The sequence below is a fragment of the Hyla sarda genome, chromosome 2, assembly GCF_029499605.1.
Source record: "Hyla sarda isolate aHylSar1 chromosome 2, aHylSar1.hap1, whole genome shotgun sequence".
NCBI classification, from domain to species: Eukaryota; Metazoa; Chordata; class Amphibia; order Anura; family Hylidae; genus Hyla; species Hyla sarda.
This window is the reverse complement of record NC_079190.1, coordinates 348,988,590-349,006,979: the sequence shown is the minus strand read 5'-3', so window position 1 is coordinate 349,006,979 and position 18,390 is coordinate 348,988,590. Positions and strand designations below refer to the sequence as shown.

The following is an 18,390-nucleotide window of genomic DNA, read 5'->3' as shown; positions in this document are numbered from 1 at the left end:
CTCCTTCCCTTCTGAGCCCTCTAGTGCACCCACATAGCACTTGACATACACATATGAGGTATTTCCTTACTCGAGAGGAATGGGGTTACAAATTTTAGGAAGATTTCTCTCCTTTTACCCCTTGCGAGAACATATGAGTGTCAAAAATAAAGATTTTGAATTTTCTCCTTCACTTTGCTGCTATTCCTGTGAAACACCTAAAGGGTTAACAAACCTTTTGAATGTCATTTTGAATACTTTGAGGGATGCAGTTTTTATAATGGGGTCATTTATGAGGTATTTCTTATACGAAGTCCCCTCATATCCCCTTCAAAACTGAACTGGTCCCTGAAAAATTCTGATTTTGAAAATGTTGTTAAAAATTGCAAAATTGCTGCTGAACTTTGAAGCCCTCTGATGCTTTATGATGAAAACATAAAGTAGACATATTGTATATGTGAATCAATATGTAATTCCTTTTAAGCAGAGAGTTTCAAAGTTAAAAAAATGCAAAATTTTCACATTTTTCATCAACTTTTTGAATGTTTATTAAGAAATTATGCAAGTATCGACGAAATTTTACCACGAACATAAAGTAGAATATGTCACGAAAGTACAATCTCGGAATCAGAATGAAAAGTAAAAGCATTCCAGAGTTATTAATGCTTAAAGTGACAGTGTTCAGATGTGCAAAAAATGACCTGACTTAAGGTGAAAAATGGGCTGGGTCCTTAAGGGGTTAAGGAAAACATGGGCAGAGTCTTTAAAGGGTTATAAAAATGGGAAAAGGAGTGGGGCAGGGGTTGATTCAAACTTATAATTCACATGCAATTCCTATAAAGTAAAACCTATGACTGTCTTAAACTTGTATGCTTCTTACTTTACAGGAAAATTTGGAAGAAAGAGGGCCCATCTGCCTTCATGAAGGGATCAGGTTGTCGAGCATTAGTTATTGCACCCCTATTTGGCATAGCTCAAGTTGTCTACTTCCTTGGTGTGGGAGAAGCAGTTTTGGAGTTTGCCCAGTTCAGCAGCTTATCACCACAATAACTCAAACATTCCTTGGGACTTGAAGAAAAATGACCACGTATACATTGCATTTATACTTCGGATTTCGGATATATTGGACTAGTGTAAAGGAAGAGGAAACTATTAGCACCTAATTGATTTATAGTTGTATATGTTACCCCATACTTTCTGTTATTTAGCACTTTTGCCCTCCACCCTCTAATCTTTATATGCCTTTTGGTAAAGTGAAATAGCACTTGTTTGTTGCAGTGACATATCAGGGGTATAGTATATAGATACTTAGGGATTTGTCAGGTTGGTATGCATTCCCCATTTTCATGTCAGAGAGTCACTCTTGTATGTTAACAGAAGAAATAAGGTTGATATCGCAAGTCAAGTAGGGTTTTAACTTCCCTAAAAGGTTACTCTTTGAGAGAACAAATACTATTACTATTCTTGATCTCAAAGAATTGTATGTGTTGTATATTTTGGATGTTCTAGATTTGGATATTTAACTTGAAACACAAGGCTTTTTCACAGAACAACTATGTTAGAAAAGATCAATTTCTGGTCTATGGATGTGAATAAAATAATGTTTATTGGGGCCAATGCCATTCTGGGTAGTTCACATTTTTAAATCAAGACTTGAATCTTCTGTGCAGCTACAGGAAAGGTATTACGGTTGGTATCGTAAATACTCTGTATATATTTCTGTGTGTTGGGAGTGTTTTCTGCTCACTACATCTGAACACGTTAGTAATCATAGGTTGAGATGTTTTTGCTGATATATTTGTGGTTCACCAGTCATCAATTCACTTTTGCCCAATGTAAGGAATTGGCTATCAATTCTGTCATTGTGCCCTATAAACTGGTAAATTGGACTGGATGATTTGCTCATCTTTAATTGTCTTTTATAGGTTAAACTATATCACAGTGATATAATGGGGCCTTATAGGCTAGTTTATCTTAAATTCTGGTTGTTGAACACAGTCACCAAGTATAAATGCAGAGTTGTCCAGTTGAAGAAAAACAATGCCACTTTTGTCCATAGGCAGGATCTGGTATTGCATCTCGACTCCACATGAATGAGGATGACAATCAATACCAGATACAACCAATGGAATAAAATGGGGGTGTTTTTAGGGGTAAAAAAATATATACATCACTTATTTTCCAAATTTTCTAAGTAAACAGAAATAATAGTCACTTTTAAACCTCAGAATATCTGGCAAAAACCTTAACTATGTTGTCTTGCCTTTATGTTACAAATGCCCCTGAATTTGTATATTTTTTTCATTTTTTTATACATGTAATATATATGTAATTTATAAAAAAAATGTTTTTTTTTTTTTTTTAGAAGCTCCATTATCTTTTGGTTTCAATTCTATATAGATGTATTGTGCTTTTTCAAACCTCCATTACTGTATTTGGTGCTAGCAGGACACAATTCCTTCATACAAAAACTGGAAAGTATTTCTTTAAGACTTAAAAGATTATTAAGTTACTTTATTGGTGCTAAATATAAGGCTCCCATATGGACTGTGCAACAGCTTTTTATATTTTATGATAGATAACATTTGCTTGCGGAGGTAGAAAACAGCTTGTCCATGTAATACGATAGTAGACACATTGCAGCTAATATGTATTAATTGATTTTGCATGGTAGGCTCTTCTTAGGCTGGAATAACCCCTACGTTGGAGGCTCCGTCTTATTCCATAAAACAATTTCAGGCAAAATAGCTCAGCATGCTGCACTATTTTGTCAGTTAAAATGCTGGACTCCAGGCTGATGGACCCTTTTAAAGTCTATGGAATCTTTTGCGCACTGTTTGTTAACTAAGCCACCAATCCAATATCTTTCTGTTGTTTTGCTCTATTAACTGAGTAGAAAAAAAGAATTCTCGACACAGGTGTGAATCCAGACTAAGCTGGTATCTGTGAACAAATTAAAAGTTACAATAAAAAAAATTTTTTTTGCCATTATTTAAGTGTTTAAGAATTATTGTATGAGCAGGCAGAGCTGACATTCTATGTAGTGTATTAGATTACTTAAGAATGCCAGACATTTAATGAAATAGGAGATCCTGCTGAAGGTCTGAGTCGCCTATAAAAAGCCATTTTGCCTTTTGAGTTACCAATTGTTTCAAATTTGAAATGCTGTAATATGTACTGCAAATCCATCACACTCTTGTAAATCAAGTTCTTTTGAGCTTATGGCTGGAATGGGAGTAATTCACTTAATGGACCCAACTAATTACATAATAGTTTATATTGGGAAGTCCTTAAGATTAGTTGCATTACTATATTTATTCTGCACTTGAAAATGTAAAGTATTCCAGCCAGGTTTGTGATTTGGAGTATTTTAGGTACTTGAACAATTACTTAAATCCTAATTAAACCTGTGTATGATTCTTTCAACAGTTTGAGAATGTAATGTGTGTGCACCTATTCATGCGCCCCCCAGTCTTCTACACATACGTGCTGTGGAGTTGGCTTCATCAGCTGTTGCCAGACTAATACTTGTATTACATCAGTATAATAAATGGGAAACGGTAACAATATTATTGCATTGAATTCCATTAGAACACCCATCTGGTAACAGAATGTATGCTAGCAATATGAATACAGCCAACAGTGTGTGTGTATAAGATATATATATATATATATATATATATATATATATATATATATATATATATATATATATAATTACATTTTTTATGTTTTTGCTTTGCATGGCTATTTGTACATACAGAATAACAGCCAGAGGTTACTGCTGTTTGCATTTGTAACTCTGAAGCTCACATTTACAGTTTCTATAAAACCAAGAACAGTTTTGGAAAATTATTGGTTATTTTGATGTAAACATCACCTTACCATATGTAAATGTGATTTTGTTTTTGTTTTGTTCTTAATAAGTGACCAAATAAAGTCACATTTTGATGATATACCTTTTGTGGATGTTTTTATTTATTGTGACTGGTGTTTCAGTTGTCGTTGCAAAACGAAGCACTCGCATGGACAAAAGTAACATCACCATATTTTATCTGTGCCTAGGACTTTCTAACATATTCTCCTAACTTGACATAAACACAAGTAGAGAATGCACTCCTTGCCTTCTCTTGCAGTTCAGCTTCTTTTTTTTATTATATATTGCCCATCCTCCAAATGTAGATAAAAATAGAAACATTTTGGTTGGCTGAGCATCCATTTTAAGCTTTGTAGGAAAAATTCTATTCTACATTTTGACAGTGTGGGATATCTATGAAGAAGCTGAAATGCAAAAGTATTTAATGAGTGCTTTCTCTACTTGTGTTAGTGTGAAAATAAAATATTATGAGGAGCAGGTGTAGATCTGCACCACTTTCTGGCTTTCAGCTTTCAAATAATCACGGCCAAGATTGGGTCTTGTTTTGGCCGGTGGTTGAATGAGCTTGCTGCTGCTTCTCTGCAGCACCAGAGCTACTCCAATGCCAAACTGCATTGAAGAAAGGATTCTTAGCCTACATAAGGAGGTGAGAGACATGACGCCATACAGCCGATTTGGGGGGGGGGGGGGGGTGTAGATGGGTCCTAGCCGTTGGACTTGCTGTGATCAGACACTGGGAACATTATTTAGTGGAGTACCCCTTTAAGAACTCTCCTTGTTGAGAACTGGATGGTGGAGGCCGCCCAGTTAACAATCTAAGCCCAAATCTGAATATTGGTCCTTGATATAAGGCACCAAGGAGAGAGGTGTCAGAACAAGGAGATATAAAGCACACTTATCAGTAGAGGAGTAGCTCCACAAGGATCTTCACATCTGACCTTTTTGGTAATAGGTACTCTTGAAATATTTTTGCTGTTAGTCTAGTTTTCAGCTATTTCACACAATCCGTTATGTGCATGGGCACCCCAACTTTAAAAATTGATAACCAATACAAATATATGAGCATGTGTTTTCTAATCTAATCATGAAGAAATCCTTATAATCAATCATTTCATACTTTTAAATTCTTATGGTATATTACTTCAAATATTTGTAGAGAAGATATTTTGGCTCTCTTGGTTTGGTGCAATAATTAGAGTCGATCCTGTCTTGCATACAGTCAATATACTCAGTGTTACATTTCTCACACTTGCAGCTCAGAGCTACAGGGTAAGTATACAGTGGGTTAACATGTCCAGGGCAGCCAGGAACAGAGACAGTCTTGTGGATATAGTCATGGTAGGTACACACACTTTGATTTGATATGGTCTTTAGTTGTCTTCCTTTCACATTTGTGTCCTGTGGAAAATAATAAGATTCTTAGTTGTCAAGAAATTTACATTTAGTTTATACTTGCTATGATATGCTGTTACTTAAACCATCATTGACATTGTGATTGCAGCACAGATGAAATTATATTATTTTCTTGTGGATAGGTGTATATTATTTAGCATGGTGTTTCAGGTACTGAAACCTCACCTTAGTATAGTCAGCCAGGACTGAAGATAAAAGCAATGTCACCATTTATATTTTATGGGTACTACCGTGCTGACAACTTATCCCCAATCTAAAGGGGACCCCCGCGATCTCTCACGCAGCACCCCGCTCTCATCAGGCCCCAGAGCGAGCATCTGCTCCGGGTCTGATGATGGGGCCAGTGATCGTGACATCACAGCTCCGCCCCGTGTGATGTCACACTCCGCCCCTCAATGCAAGTCTATGGCAGGGGGCGGTGATCAGCAGTCATCAGACCAAGAGCGATGTTCGCTCCGGGGCCTGATGAGAGTGGGGTGCTGCGGGAACCCGCGCGATCAGGCTACTTATCCCCTATCCTTTAGATAGTGGATAAGTTGTCAGCACGGTAGTACCCCTTTAAAGCAGAGACTTTGACATGGAATAAGGCCCCTACAGTGCATCCCCTGGTATCAAAAATATCTAAAGGATAATGGTGCTTCCTTTTGACAACACTGGCTATCTCAAAGATCCAATGGATAAGAGAGCTGAGGGCCATTTTAGAATTTGGAAATTACAGTCGCATCCTTAGCAGTTACAGCAACAAACATGGTAGCTAGGTCCCCAGAGTCTGGATAGACCAGTTAGAGGAACATCTAGAGAGGGAATCTCAGTAAGGCTGGGTTCACATACGTTCAATACGGTTCCCGTATACGGCTGGGAGGAGGGGGGCGGGGCTTAATCGCGGCGCCCGCACTCAGCCGTATTCGGGAACTGTATTTAATGCATGTCTATGAGCCGACCGGAGTGAATCGCAGCCTCCGGTCGGCTTCGTTTTTTGCCGTATGCGGTTTCCCGACCGCAGGCAAAAACGTGGTCGACCCCGGCGATCTGACATCTTATCCCCTATCCTTTGGATAGGGGATAAGATGTCTAGGGGTGCGGAGTACCCCTTTCAACTAACATAAATGCAGTTCCCAGACGATTGACTTTCTGGACATAGACACCCAGATTGGTTTCTCTCCATCAGAAAAAGTACATCTATAAATGCATTACTGTATGCTGAGTCAGCTCACCCTGGTGCAACAATTAAAGCAGTCCTCACTGGACAAATGTGTAGAATCTGTTCCTTGGACTCTTAAAGGGGTACTCCGCTCCCCTGCTTCCGGAGCTCTGCTACCCAGCGTCCGGAAGTTTATTGTTCCGAATGCTGTGTGCGGGCTTCCGTGTTCAGGGCCGCCCCTCATGCCCGCCCCCTGTGACGTCGCTCCCCCTTCCCATAGACTTTCGTTGAGGGGGCGGGCGTGATGTCACGAGGGGCGGCCCTGAACACGGAAGCCCGCACACAGCGTTCGGAACTATAAACTTCCGGACGCTGGGGACAAATCCTCCAAGAGCTGACCTTCTGCAAAGCCGGTCAAAACTGGGGACCAAGGACAGTAGAACTCGATTTATTTTATCTTACAATTGCCAGTGGCAAAAATGAGAGATGCAATGCAAAAACAGATCCCCAATTGGCCCCTTATATTATGGACAGAGTGATGATGACGGGAAGAAAAAGGAAAAATATAAAGGATACACTAGTCAGGAGCCATTATTTACCTAGTAACATCAATCCATTCAGCTCCAGAGGTCCCTGGGTTGGCCGTTTTTACTTGTGGCAATTGTAAATCTTGCGACAATATCAATAGAGCATCAGATTTTGTGATGGCAGATGGTCAACGTACATTTCAGATTAGGCAGTATAGTAGCTGCAACGTGATATATTATGCCACGTGCGACTGCGGCAAGATATATGTTGGCCTTACATATAGGGAGTTGAGAATAAGGACATGCGAGCATGTAAGGGATATCTTGGTGGCGAAGGAAATAAGGGATATAAATACATTGAAAACTATCTTAAACATTTTTAGACTTGTGCACAATGGAGATCCACGTGGATTAAAAATAAGAGGAATTGAGAGAGTACATGCTGGCATTAGGGGTGGTGATGTGCAAAATATTTTAGCTAGGAAGGAGTGTAGATGGATCGTGACACTTGGGACAATGTCCCCAATTGGGTTGAATGAATAATTAAGTTTTGCCTCTTATATGTAAATATTTATTTCCCTGGATTTGATTCTAACTACGTTTTGTGTTTTTTATTTTTTAGTAGGATTTTATATCTGTGTACACCAATTATGATATTGTCCTGCTTTACTTGGAGGGAAGGATAAGTTGGAAGACAACTTAATGTATTATCTATCACTCATTGATGGAAGAGACATCATTTTTATAAAAGAACAAATGATAAAGTCAAATGTACTGGATTACTTGATAGATGCCATGATAGGTACTAAACCCCCTTTTCCCCTTTCTTTTGTGTCTTTGTTTTGTTTTTGTTTGTTGTCTCTTGTTTTTTAGTTTTTTTTTGTTCATCATTGTTTTTTTTTTTCTCTCACGTCATTTTGCATTTTTTTTGTTTGTATTTGTACAATTACATATTATTGTATAGGCTTTCACTAATATTTTGGTATGGGTATATATAATGACTTATTGCACTGGCATTGTGTTTTTAACAGTGGGTTACAGCATGGCAGTGTATAGGGATACAATCCTCTCCCTTAACCCCTTCATGACCCAGCCCATTTTCACCTTCATGACCTGGGCATTTTTTGAAAATCTGACCACTGTCACTTTAAACATTAATAACTTTGGAATGCTTTTACTTATCATTCTGATTCCGAGATTGTTTTTTCGTGACATATTCTACTTTATGTTATCGGTAAAATTTCACTGATATTTGTATCCTTTCTCTGTAAAAAATCTAAAAATTTCATGAAAATTTTGAAAATTTTGCATTTTTCTAACTTTGAAAGTCTCTGCTTGAAAGGAAAATGGATATTCCAAATAAATTACATATTGATTCACATATACAATATGTCTACTTTGTGTTTGCATTAAAAAATTGACAAGTTTTTACTTTTGGAAGACACCAGAGGGCTTCAAAGTTCCGCAGCAATTTTCCAATTTTTCACAAAATTTTGAAACTCGCTTTTTTTCAGGGACCAGTTCAGGTTTGAAGTGGATTTGAAGGGTCTTCATATTAGAAATACCCCATAAATGACCCCATTATAAAAACTGCACCCCCGAAAGTATTCAAAATGACATTCAGTAAGCGTTTTAACCCTTTATGGGTTTCACAGGAATAGCAGCAAAGTGAAGGAGAAAATTCTAAATCTTAATTTTTTACACTCGCATTTTCTTGTAGACCCAATTTTTGAATTTTTACAAGGGGTAAAAGGAGAGAAATCACCCTAAAATTTGTAACCCAATTTCTCTCGAGTAAGGAAATACCTCATATGTGTATGTAAAGTGTTCGGCGGGTGCACTACAGGGCTCAGAAGGGAAGGAGCGACAATGGGATTTTGGAGAGTGAGTTTTTCTGAAAGGGTTTTTGGGGGGCATGTCCCATTTAGGAAGCCCCTATGGTGCCAGAACAGTGGACCCCCCCCACATGTGACCCCATTTTGGAAACTATACCCCTCATGGAATTTAATAAGGGGTGCAGTGAGCATTTACACCCCACTGGCGTTTGACAGATATTTGAAACAGTGGACTGTGCAAATCAAAAATTTAATTTTTCATTTTCACAGACCACTGTTCCAAAAATCTGTCATACACCAGTGGGGTGTAAATGCTCACTGCACCCCTTATTACATTCCGTGAGGGGTGTAGTTTCCAAAATGGGGTCACATGTGGATATTTATTGTTTTGCGTTTGTCAGAACTGCTGTAACAATCAGCCACCCCTGTGCAAATCGCCTCAAATGTACATGGTGCACTCTCCCTTCTGGGCCTTGTTGTGCGCCCCCAGAGCACTTTGCGCCCACATATGGGGTATCTCCGTACTCAGGAGAAATTGCGTTACAAATTTAGAGGGTCTTTTTTCCCTTTTACCTCTTGTGAAAATGAAAAGTATAGGGCAACACCAGCATGTCAGTGTAAAAAATTTATTTTTTTACACTAACATGCTGGTGTAGACCCCAACTTCACCTTTTCATAAGGGGTTAAAGAAGAAAAAGCCCCCCAAAATTTGTAAGGCAATTTCTCCCGAGTACGGCGATACCCCATATGTGTCCCAAAACTGTTGCTCTGAAATACGACAGGGCTCCAAAGTGAGAGAGCGCCATGCGCATTTGAGGCCTGAATTAGGGATTTGCATAGGGGTGGACATAGGGGTATTCTACGCCAGTGATTCCCAAACAGGGTGCCTCCAGCTGTTGCAAAACTCCCAGCATGCCTGGACAGTCAATGGCTGTCCGGCAATACTGGGAGTTATTATTTTGCAACAGCTGGAGGCTCCGTTTTGGAAACAGTAGCGTACCAGACGTTTTTCATTTTTTGGGGGGAGGGGGGCTGTGTAGGGGTATGTGTATATGTAGTGTTTTTTACTTTTTATTTTAGGTTAGTGTCAGTGTAGTGTAGTGTAGTGTTTTTAGGGTACAGTCGCATGGGCAGAGGTTCACAGCAAGTTTGCCGCTGGAAGTTTGAGCTGCAGCGCAAAATTTGCGCCATCTCAAACTTGCAGCACTCACTGTAAACCTCCGCCCATGTGAGTGTACCCTGTACATTCACATTGGGGGGAGGGGGCAAACATCCAGCTGTTGCAAACTCCGAGCATGCCCTTGAGCTGTCCGTGCATGCTGGGAGTTGTAGTTTTGCAACAGCTGGAGGAACACTGGTTTGGAAACACTAAGTTGAGTAATAAACTTTCAAGTGTTTTGCAACCAAACTTAGTGTTTCCAAACCAGTGTGCCTCCAGCTGTTGCAAAACTACAACTCCCAGCATGCATGGTCTGTCAGTGCATGCTGGGAGTTATAGTTTAGCAACAATTGCAACAGCTGGAGGCACTGAGGTAGGAAACGGACAATGTTTCCCAACTAGTGTGCCTCCAGTTGTTGCAAAACTACAACTCCCAGCATGCCCAGACTGCCAAGGCATGCTGGAAGTTGTAGTTCGGCAATATCTGAAGGATCAGATGTTGCCGAACTACAACTTCCAGCATGCTTGGGCAGTCTGGGCATGCTGGGAGTTGTAGTTTTGCAACATCTGGAGGTCCACAGTTTGGAGACCACTGTATAATGGTCTCCAATCTGTGGTCTTCCAGATGTTAGAGAACTACAACTCCCAGCATGCCTGGACAGACTGAGCATGCTGAGATTTGTAGTTTTGCAACATCTGGAAGAGCACAGATTGGAGACCATTATACAGTGGTCTCCAAACTGTGGACCTCCAGATGTTGCAAAACTACAACTCCCAGCATGCCCAGAAAGCCAAAGGCTGTCTGGGCATGCTGGGAGTTGCAGTTTTGAAACTCTCAGAGGCAGCAGTGAGATCGCTTTACGGCGATCTCACTGCTGCCAATGAAGATGCCGCCCTGCTGCTGCAAACTCACCTCCGGGACGCAGCGCAGCCAGGACCGCATGGAGGACGCCGGGACCGCCGGGACCGCTCGGGACACCGCTCGGACGGGTAAGTGACGCCGGGGGACGGGTCAGGGACACTTAGCAGAGCGGTGTGTGTCCCGATCCCCGTGATCGGGACTCACACACCGCGCTGCTAAGTGTTTTCATAGCGAAACGCTGCTATCAGCTAGTCACATTTGACCAGCTGATAGCAGCGATCGCTGGGGGGGGGGTGGGGGACGAAACCCCCCGTGGTCGCACGGTAAGATGGCTGGCTATCAGTGATAGCCACCATCTTTCCGGGCGCTGCGGGGTGCCGCGAGTAGCGGCAGTAATGTCCATGACGTACCTGTATGTCATGGGTCGGGAACGCCTTGCCACCCATGACGTACAGGTATGTCATAGGTCGGGAAGGGGTTAATTAGACTGTCCCTCTGCTCTGTTGTGCGCATGCTCGCCATCATTCCTGGCCTGCGCTGCTTACCCCCGTGCCTGTGAACCGCTGATGAGCGTCCTATGTTACCAGATGCGTTGGAGTGGCGGTGTGATACCAGTCAGTGATGGTGCACATGCGTCGCTTTGGAAACTGAGTGATAGCCAGTTTATATGGCGTTCCGGAAGTCAAACGCTACTCTCCCCCCATAAAAGTGAGGCACATACACAGTAACAGTAGCCCCCTAAGGAAGGAGCGAAAGTGCACTCAGGTCCAGCACACATGGGTGAGTTGTAATACTCTACTAGTCACTGATTATGATATATGTTTCAGGAGTTTGGAATAGGTTTTGGCAGGATTAATATGGTGTTACCCACTGGGGGAATATACTAGTGCCATATATACCCGTTGCTCCTTATATATTATGTAACATACAGAATTTACCGTCCATATAGGTCTCCCAGTTTGAGAGATAATTGGATATCGCTATAGTGCTGCTTTTTTATACAATCATTGTGGTTATTGTTTACAAACGGGCTGCACTGGCTGTTTTTGTCTCTACTTTTATGAACATCTTGTGATAATATTATGAGTATTTTTAATATATCTAAATAAAAGTAATTTTTTAATAGAACTTTATAACAACTTATTTGGTCTCAAGTGCACAAAATAGTTATTATAGTAGTAGAATATATATTATATATATATATATATATATATATATATATAGAGATATATATATATATATATATATATATATATATATATTTAACTCAATTAAAAGTTAAGTTTAAAAGGTCCCCTTGCTAGTTCTATATAATATTAACCCCTTAAAGCGTACCCGTCAGATTACTCAAGAAAACAAAACTGTTATATGTTGCTCAGTATCTCATCCTGATCATGTACATGTACTTTTTATGTGTCTATGACCTACATTTCTCTCAGAATTAGCTTTATTTCTGAAATACCTTAAAGGGGTACTCCGGTGAAAACCTTTTTTCTTTTAAATCAACTGGTGGCAGAAAGTTAAACATATTTGTAAATTACTTCTATTAAAAAATCTTAATCCTTTCTGTACTTATTAGCTACTGAATACTACAGAGGAAATTATTTTCTTTTTGGAATGCTCTCTGATGACATCACGACCACAGTTCTCTCTGCTGACGTTATTATAATAATAATAATGCTTTATTTATTGTTGTCCTTAGTAGGATTTGAACCCAAGTCCCCAGCACTGCAAGGCAGCAGTGCTAACCACTGAGCCACCATGCTGCACTTAGCATACATTCTCTCTGCATGGTTGCTAAAATGGACAGAGATGTCAGAAGAGAGCACTGTGTTCGTGATGTCATCAGTGTTCCAAAAAGAAAGGAATTTCCTCTGTAGCATTCAGCAGCTAATAAGTACTGTAAGTATTAAGATTTTTTAATAGAAGTAATTTACAAATATGTTTAACTTTCTGCCACCAGTTGATTTAAAAGAAAAAAGGTTTTCACCGGAGTACCCCTTTAATTCTATCCACCAAAACAGGGGGGCTGGTACTCACTGTGATACCCATGCCTGCAGAGTCAAATGATGTGTGGGCATGCTGGGAGCTGTAGTTTTGCAACAGCTGGAGGTAGTCCCCTTTATTATACACACACACACACACACAGGCTTCATATATTCTTGCACATACACATTAGATAGACACACTGATATACACACATACACATATATCCACACACACACACACACACACATGCAGAGACACTTACTTTTTGTCTGCAATGCATGTTTCTGCCTCTCTCATTGATGTCTGCTGTGTGAGATCCCGGCCAGCAGTCTTCCTGCCCCTCCCCTTCTCTTCACATGAGTCTCTGCAGTGTGTACAGCCCCTCCCCCCTCCAAAACGTCCCGGAGTCCAGGACGAAGCAGTGTTCACAGAAGCAGTGAATGCATTCCAGGAGGCAGAGGGGGCAGTTCTTTGACTGGATTTTTCAGTATGAAATACTGAAAATGTTCTAATGAAAGCAATTGCAAAACCTATTGGTTTTGCATGCTTTACAATATATCAAAAGTTTTTATATCTGACAATGCCTATTTAAGGACCCGGACCATTTTCACCTTAAGGACCCGGGCATTTTTTGCACATCTGACCACTTTCACTTTAAGCATTAATAACTTTGGAATGCTTTTCCTTTTTATTCTGATTCCGAGACAGTTTTTTCGTGACATATTTTACTTTATGTTAGTGGTAAAATGTTGTCGATACTTTTATCATTTCTTGGAGAAAAAATGCAAAAATTTGCTGAAAAGTTTGAAAAGTTAGCATTTTTTTAATTTTAAAACTCTCTGCTTACTGTATAAGGAAAATAGACATCCCAAATAAATGATATATTGATTCACATATACAATATGTCTACTTTATGTTTGCATCATAAAGTTGACATGTTTTTACTTTTGGAAGACCTTAGAGGGCTTCAAACTTAAGCAGCAATTTTTTAATTTTTCAGGGACCAGTTCAATTTTGAAGTGGATTTGAGGGGCCTTCATATTAGAAATACCCCATAAATTACCCCATTATAAAAACTGCACCCCTCAAAGTATTCAAAATGACATTCAATAAGTGTGTGTCACATGAATAGCAGCACAGTGAAGGAGTAAATTCAAAATTTTCATTTTTTACACTTGCATGTTCTTGTAGACCCAGTTTTTAAATTTTTACAAGGGGTAAAAGGAGAGAAATCTTCCTAAAATGTGTAACCTAATTTTTCTTGAGTAAGGAAATACCTGATATGTGTATGTCAAGTGCTCTGTGGGTGCACTACAAGGCTCAGAAGGGAAGGAGCGACAATGGGATTTTGGTGAGTGAGTTTTTCTGAAAGGGTTTTTGGGAGGCATGTCACATTTAGGAAGCCCCTATGGTGCCAGAACAGCAAAAAACAAAACACATGGCATACTATTTTAGAAACTACACCCCTCAAGGAACGTAACAAGGGGTACTGTGAGCCTTAACACTCCACAGGTGTTTGACGACTTTTTGTTAAAGTTGGATTTTTAAATTATTTTATAAAAAATTTTCTCTAAAATGCTAGTTTTCCCCCAAATTATTTTTTTTACAAGGGGTAATAGGAGAAAATGCCCCCCAAAATTTGTAACCCCATCTCTATGGAAGTAACCCACCTGTGGACGTCAAGTGCACTGTGGGCGTACTACAATGCTCAGAAGAGAAGGAGTCACATTTGGCTTTTGGAGAGAAAATTTTGCTGAAATGGTTTTTGGAGGCATGTCGCATTTAGGAAGCCCCTATGGTGCAAAAACAGCAAGAAGAAAAAAAAACACATGGCATACTATTTTGGAAACTTCATCCCTCAAGGAACGTAACAAGTGGTAGAGTGAGCCTTAACACCCCACAGGTGTTTGACGACTTTTCGTTAAAGCCGGATGTGTAAATTAATTTTTTTTTAAATCACAAAAATTGTGTTTTTTCCCCAAATTTAACATTTTTACAAGGGGTAATAGGAGAAAATGCCAACCCCGGAAAAAAAAAAATTGTAACCCCATATCTTCTGAGTATGAAAATACCCCATGTGTGGACATCAAGTGCTCTGCTGCCGCACTACAATGCTCAGAAGAGAAGGAGCGCCATTGAGCTTTTAGAGAGAGAATTTGGTTGGAATAGAAGTTGGGAGCCTTGGTTGGGAGAAGTTGGCCCCCCGTGGTGCCAGAACAGTGACCCTTTTTTGGAAACTACACCCCTCATAGAATTTTTTTCCTATTTTCCCATGTGTAAATGAAAAATTTAGGGTAACACCAGCATTTTAGTTTTTTTTTTTCATTTTCCTATCCAAATTTAACAAAAATTCGTCAAACACCTGTGGGGTTTTAAGGCTCACTATACCCCTTGTTACGTTCCATGAGGGGTGTAGTTTCCAAAATGGGGTCACACCTGGGTATTTATTTTTTTGCGTTTGTCAGAACCGCTGTAAAATCAGCCACCCCTGTGCAAATCACCAATTTAGGCCTCAAATGTACTTTCACTCCTGAGCCTTGTTGTAGGTTCGCAGAGCATTTTATATACATATGGGGTATTTTTCTCCTTTTACCTCTTGTGGAAATAAAAAGTATGGGGCAACACCAGCATGTTAGTGTAAAAAAAATATAAAACAATTTACACTAACAGGCTGGTGTAGACCCCAACCTTTCCTTTTCATAAGAATTAAAAGGAAAAAGAGCCCCCCAAAATTTGTAACGCAATTGCTCCCGAGTACGGAAATACCCCATATGTGGCCCTAAACTGTTTCCTTGAAATACGTCAGGGCTCCGAAGTGAGAGAGCGCCATGCGCATTTGAGGACTATATTAGGGATTGCATAGGGGTGGACATAGGGCTATTCTACGCCAGTGATGCCCAAACAGGGTGCCTCCAGCTGTTGCTAAACTCCCAGCATGCCTGGACATTCAGTGGCTGTCCGGAAATGCTGGGAGTTGTTGTTTTGCAACAGCTGGAGGCTCCGTTTTGGAAATACTGCCGTATGATACGTTTTTCATTTTTATTGGGGGGGACAGTGTAAGTGGGCGTATATGTAGTGTTTTACCCTTTATTATGTGTTAGTGTAGTGTAGTGATTTTAGAGGACATTCGCACTGGCGGGGGTTTACGGTGAGTTTCCCGCTAGGAGTTTGTCGCAGCTCAAACTTAAAGCAGGAAACTCACTGTAAACCCGCCTATGTGAATGTACCCTTTATATTCAGATGGGGGGGGACAAACCTCCAGCTGTTGCAAAACGACAACTCCCAGCTTGCACTGACAGACCGTGCATGCTGGGAGCTGTACTTTTGCAACAGCTGGAGGCACAGTGGTTGGAAAACCTTCAGTTAAGTTCTGTTACCTAACTCAGTATGTTCCAACCAGTGTGCCTCCAGCTGTTCAAAAACTACAACTCTCAGCATGTACTCATCGCTGAAGGGCATGCTGGGAGATGTAGCTTTTTGCTCATGCATGCTGGGAGTTGTAGTTTTGCAAGATCTAGAGGGCCACAATTTAAAGACCACTGCACAGTGATCTCCAAACTGTAGGCCTCCAGCTGTAGCAAAACTACAAATCCCAGCATGCCCACACAGCAGTTTGTAGCCCTTCAGATGTTGCTAGGCAACTACTCACCGGTTTTCGTAGGATCGCCACATGCCGCACCAGGGAGAGAGGATTCCCGCCCGCCGCCAATCGCCGGTAAGGGACCTCCACCGCCGCTGACGGTCACAGGGCAGTTCCCCCGTTCTGCCCGAATTACCGTGGGTGGGCAGAACTGAACTGTAATGGTCGCTTCAGGCTGACCAATAGCAGGGATAGGAGGGGTGGCACCGGGTCATCCCCGGTCCCCCTTATTTTCCAGGTCACTGGAGACCCGTATGACCAGGAATCGCTGCAGACCGCCGGTCTGAATTCTCAGGACCCCCTGGGAATTTGCACATGATGCCTGCTGATAGATATCAGCAGTCATCCCGGTCCGATCCCCTCCCTTCACGTGGCGGGGACCGAAATTCCCATGGGCGTACAGGTACACCCTGGGTCCTTAAGTACCAGGGAGCCAGGGCGTACCCATACTCCCTGGGTCCTTAGGGGGTTAAATCTGTGGGGGTCTTAGCATCCAGACACCCACCAATCACAATTTATGACATGTAACTATGTTACTGTAAAGTTTAGGTACAACTTTTAAGATTTAGCCATTGTTCTTCAGACCCATTGGAAATTTAGTATTCTGAATTTCTATACTGAGATGACTAGGTTAGTTGGTATGTGCAGTCTGTGTGCTTAGTTCCATTAAAGTGAGTAGAGCCAAGTTGTAATACCACAAACAACCTAAGGACAGGCATGGTTCTCTTTTTGGAAGAATTTTGCTCTGGTTTTCTCTTCCTTAATATAACTCCTTTAATAATTTTACCTGATTACTACAATTGCTACCTCTTTTTGTTGTCAGTTCATCTGGGCCAAGTCATACAATTCACACAAAAAATGACAAAATGGTAATTAATTGTTAGCTAATCTTGGCCCAAAACTGCACAATAAACACAAAAAAGGACCGATGTGTGGCTACTGTAAATGATCAGTTAATCTGTGTCCTAAATGGCTCAACTTACTAAAAAATTATAGATGTCTTATATGTGAGTTGTCCAAATTAAAAATGGCCTTCACTAAAAGTTTCACATTTCTTCTCCTCCTCCCAACTACTCTTCCCTCTAACTTCCTCTCCAGTTCTCCTTTAAACACCTTCCTTTATCTCAAGACAGAGATTTAGAAACTTTCAATCAGTTTCCAAGTGAGGCCAAATTGTGCTCTCTGGAATCTCCTTCCGTCTGTCCTGTCTCTGACTAAAAAAAATAAGCTGCTGTGTCCCTTTTTCCATCCTGGTAGAGTGTGTGCGTGTGTGTGTGTGTGTGTAGGTGTGTGTGTGTGTGTGTGTGTGTGGGTGTGTGTAGGGGGGGGGGGGGGATATGATGGTGGCCCCTAGTTCATTTTAGTAGTTGGTCTGGAAACAGTAGTAGAGGCCTGACTGAGAGACACACTTGTGAGGCTGGGGCTTTGCCAAATAATACGTTTTAGACCCTCACTCAGGGTCCTTTCTTTGACTGATTCTAGTTACGTAAGTCATACCTAGCTAGAATTAAAAAAAAAAAGTTTCAAACATGCGAAAGGCCTTTAAAATTGTATATACACTGCTCAAAAAAATAAAGGGAACACTAAGACAACACATCCTAGATCTGAATGAATGAACTAATCGTATGAAATACTTTCGTCTTTACATAGTTGAATGTGCTGTCAACAAAATCACACAAAAATGATCAATGGAAATCAAATTTATCAACCCATGGAGGTCTGGATATGGAGTCACACTCAAAATCAAAGTGGGAAACCACACTACAGGCTGATACAGCTTTGATGTAATGTCCTTAAAACAAGTAAAAATGAGGTTCAGTATTGTGTGACCTCCACGTGCCAGTATGACCTCCCTACAACACCTGGGCATGTTCCTGATGAGGTGGCGGATGGTCTCCTGAGGGATGTCCTTCCAGACCTAGAGCAAGACATGGAGTCCCAGATGGGCTCATTCGGATTCAGGTCTGG

At 40.8% G+C, this 18,390-nt stretch overlaps 2 protein-coding genes across 10 annotated transcripts in view; one reads left to right on the top strand and one right to left on the bottom strand.

The window, feature by feature from the left end:
* Positions 1-4,173, top strand: part of LOC130356558 (mitochondrial glutamate carrier 1-like) — a 71,920-nt gene extending 67,747 nt beyond the window's left edge. The window contains exon 9 of one of the 2 annotated variants that reach the window (XM_056558256.1): positions 867-4,173. In XM_056558256.1, coding sequence (XP_056414231.1) covers positions 867-1,029 — 163 coding nt within the window. In that variant the 3' untranslated portion in view covers positions 1,030-4,173. The remainder of the gene's footprint in view (positions 1-866) is intronic. The other variant, XM_056558255.1, reaches the window with a different exon arrangement.
* A 472-nt stretch (positions 4,174-4,645) lies between these two features.
* TSHB (thyroid stimulating hormone subunit beta) overlaps positions 4,646-18,390 on the bottom strand; it is a 71,519-nt gene continuing 57,774 nt past the window's right edge. For 4 of the 8 annotated variants that reach the window (XM_056558251.1, XM_056558252.1, XM_056558250.1 and 1 more), the window contains one exon: positions 4,647-5,254. In XM_056558251.1, the coding sequence (XP_056414226.1) occupies positions 4,994-5,254 (261 nt within the window). In that variant the 3' untranslated portion in view covers positions 4,647-4,993. Of the gene's footprint in view, positions 5,255-18,390 lie in introns of all 8 variants that reach the window. The other 4 variants (XM_056558249.1, XM_056558247.1, XM_056558246.1 and 1 more) reach the window with 3 other exon arrangements.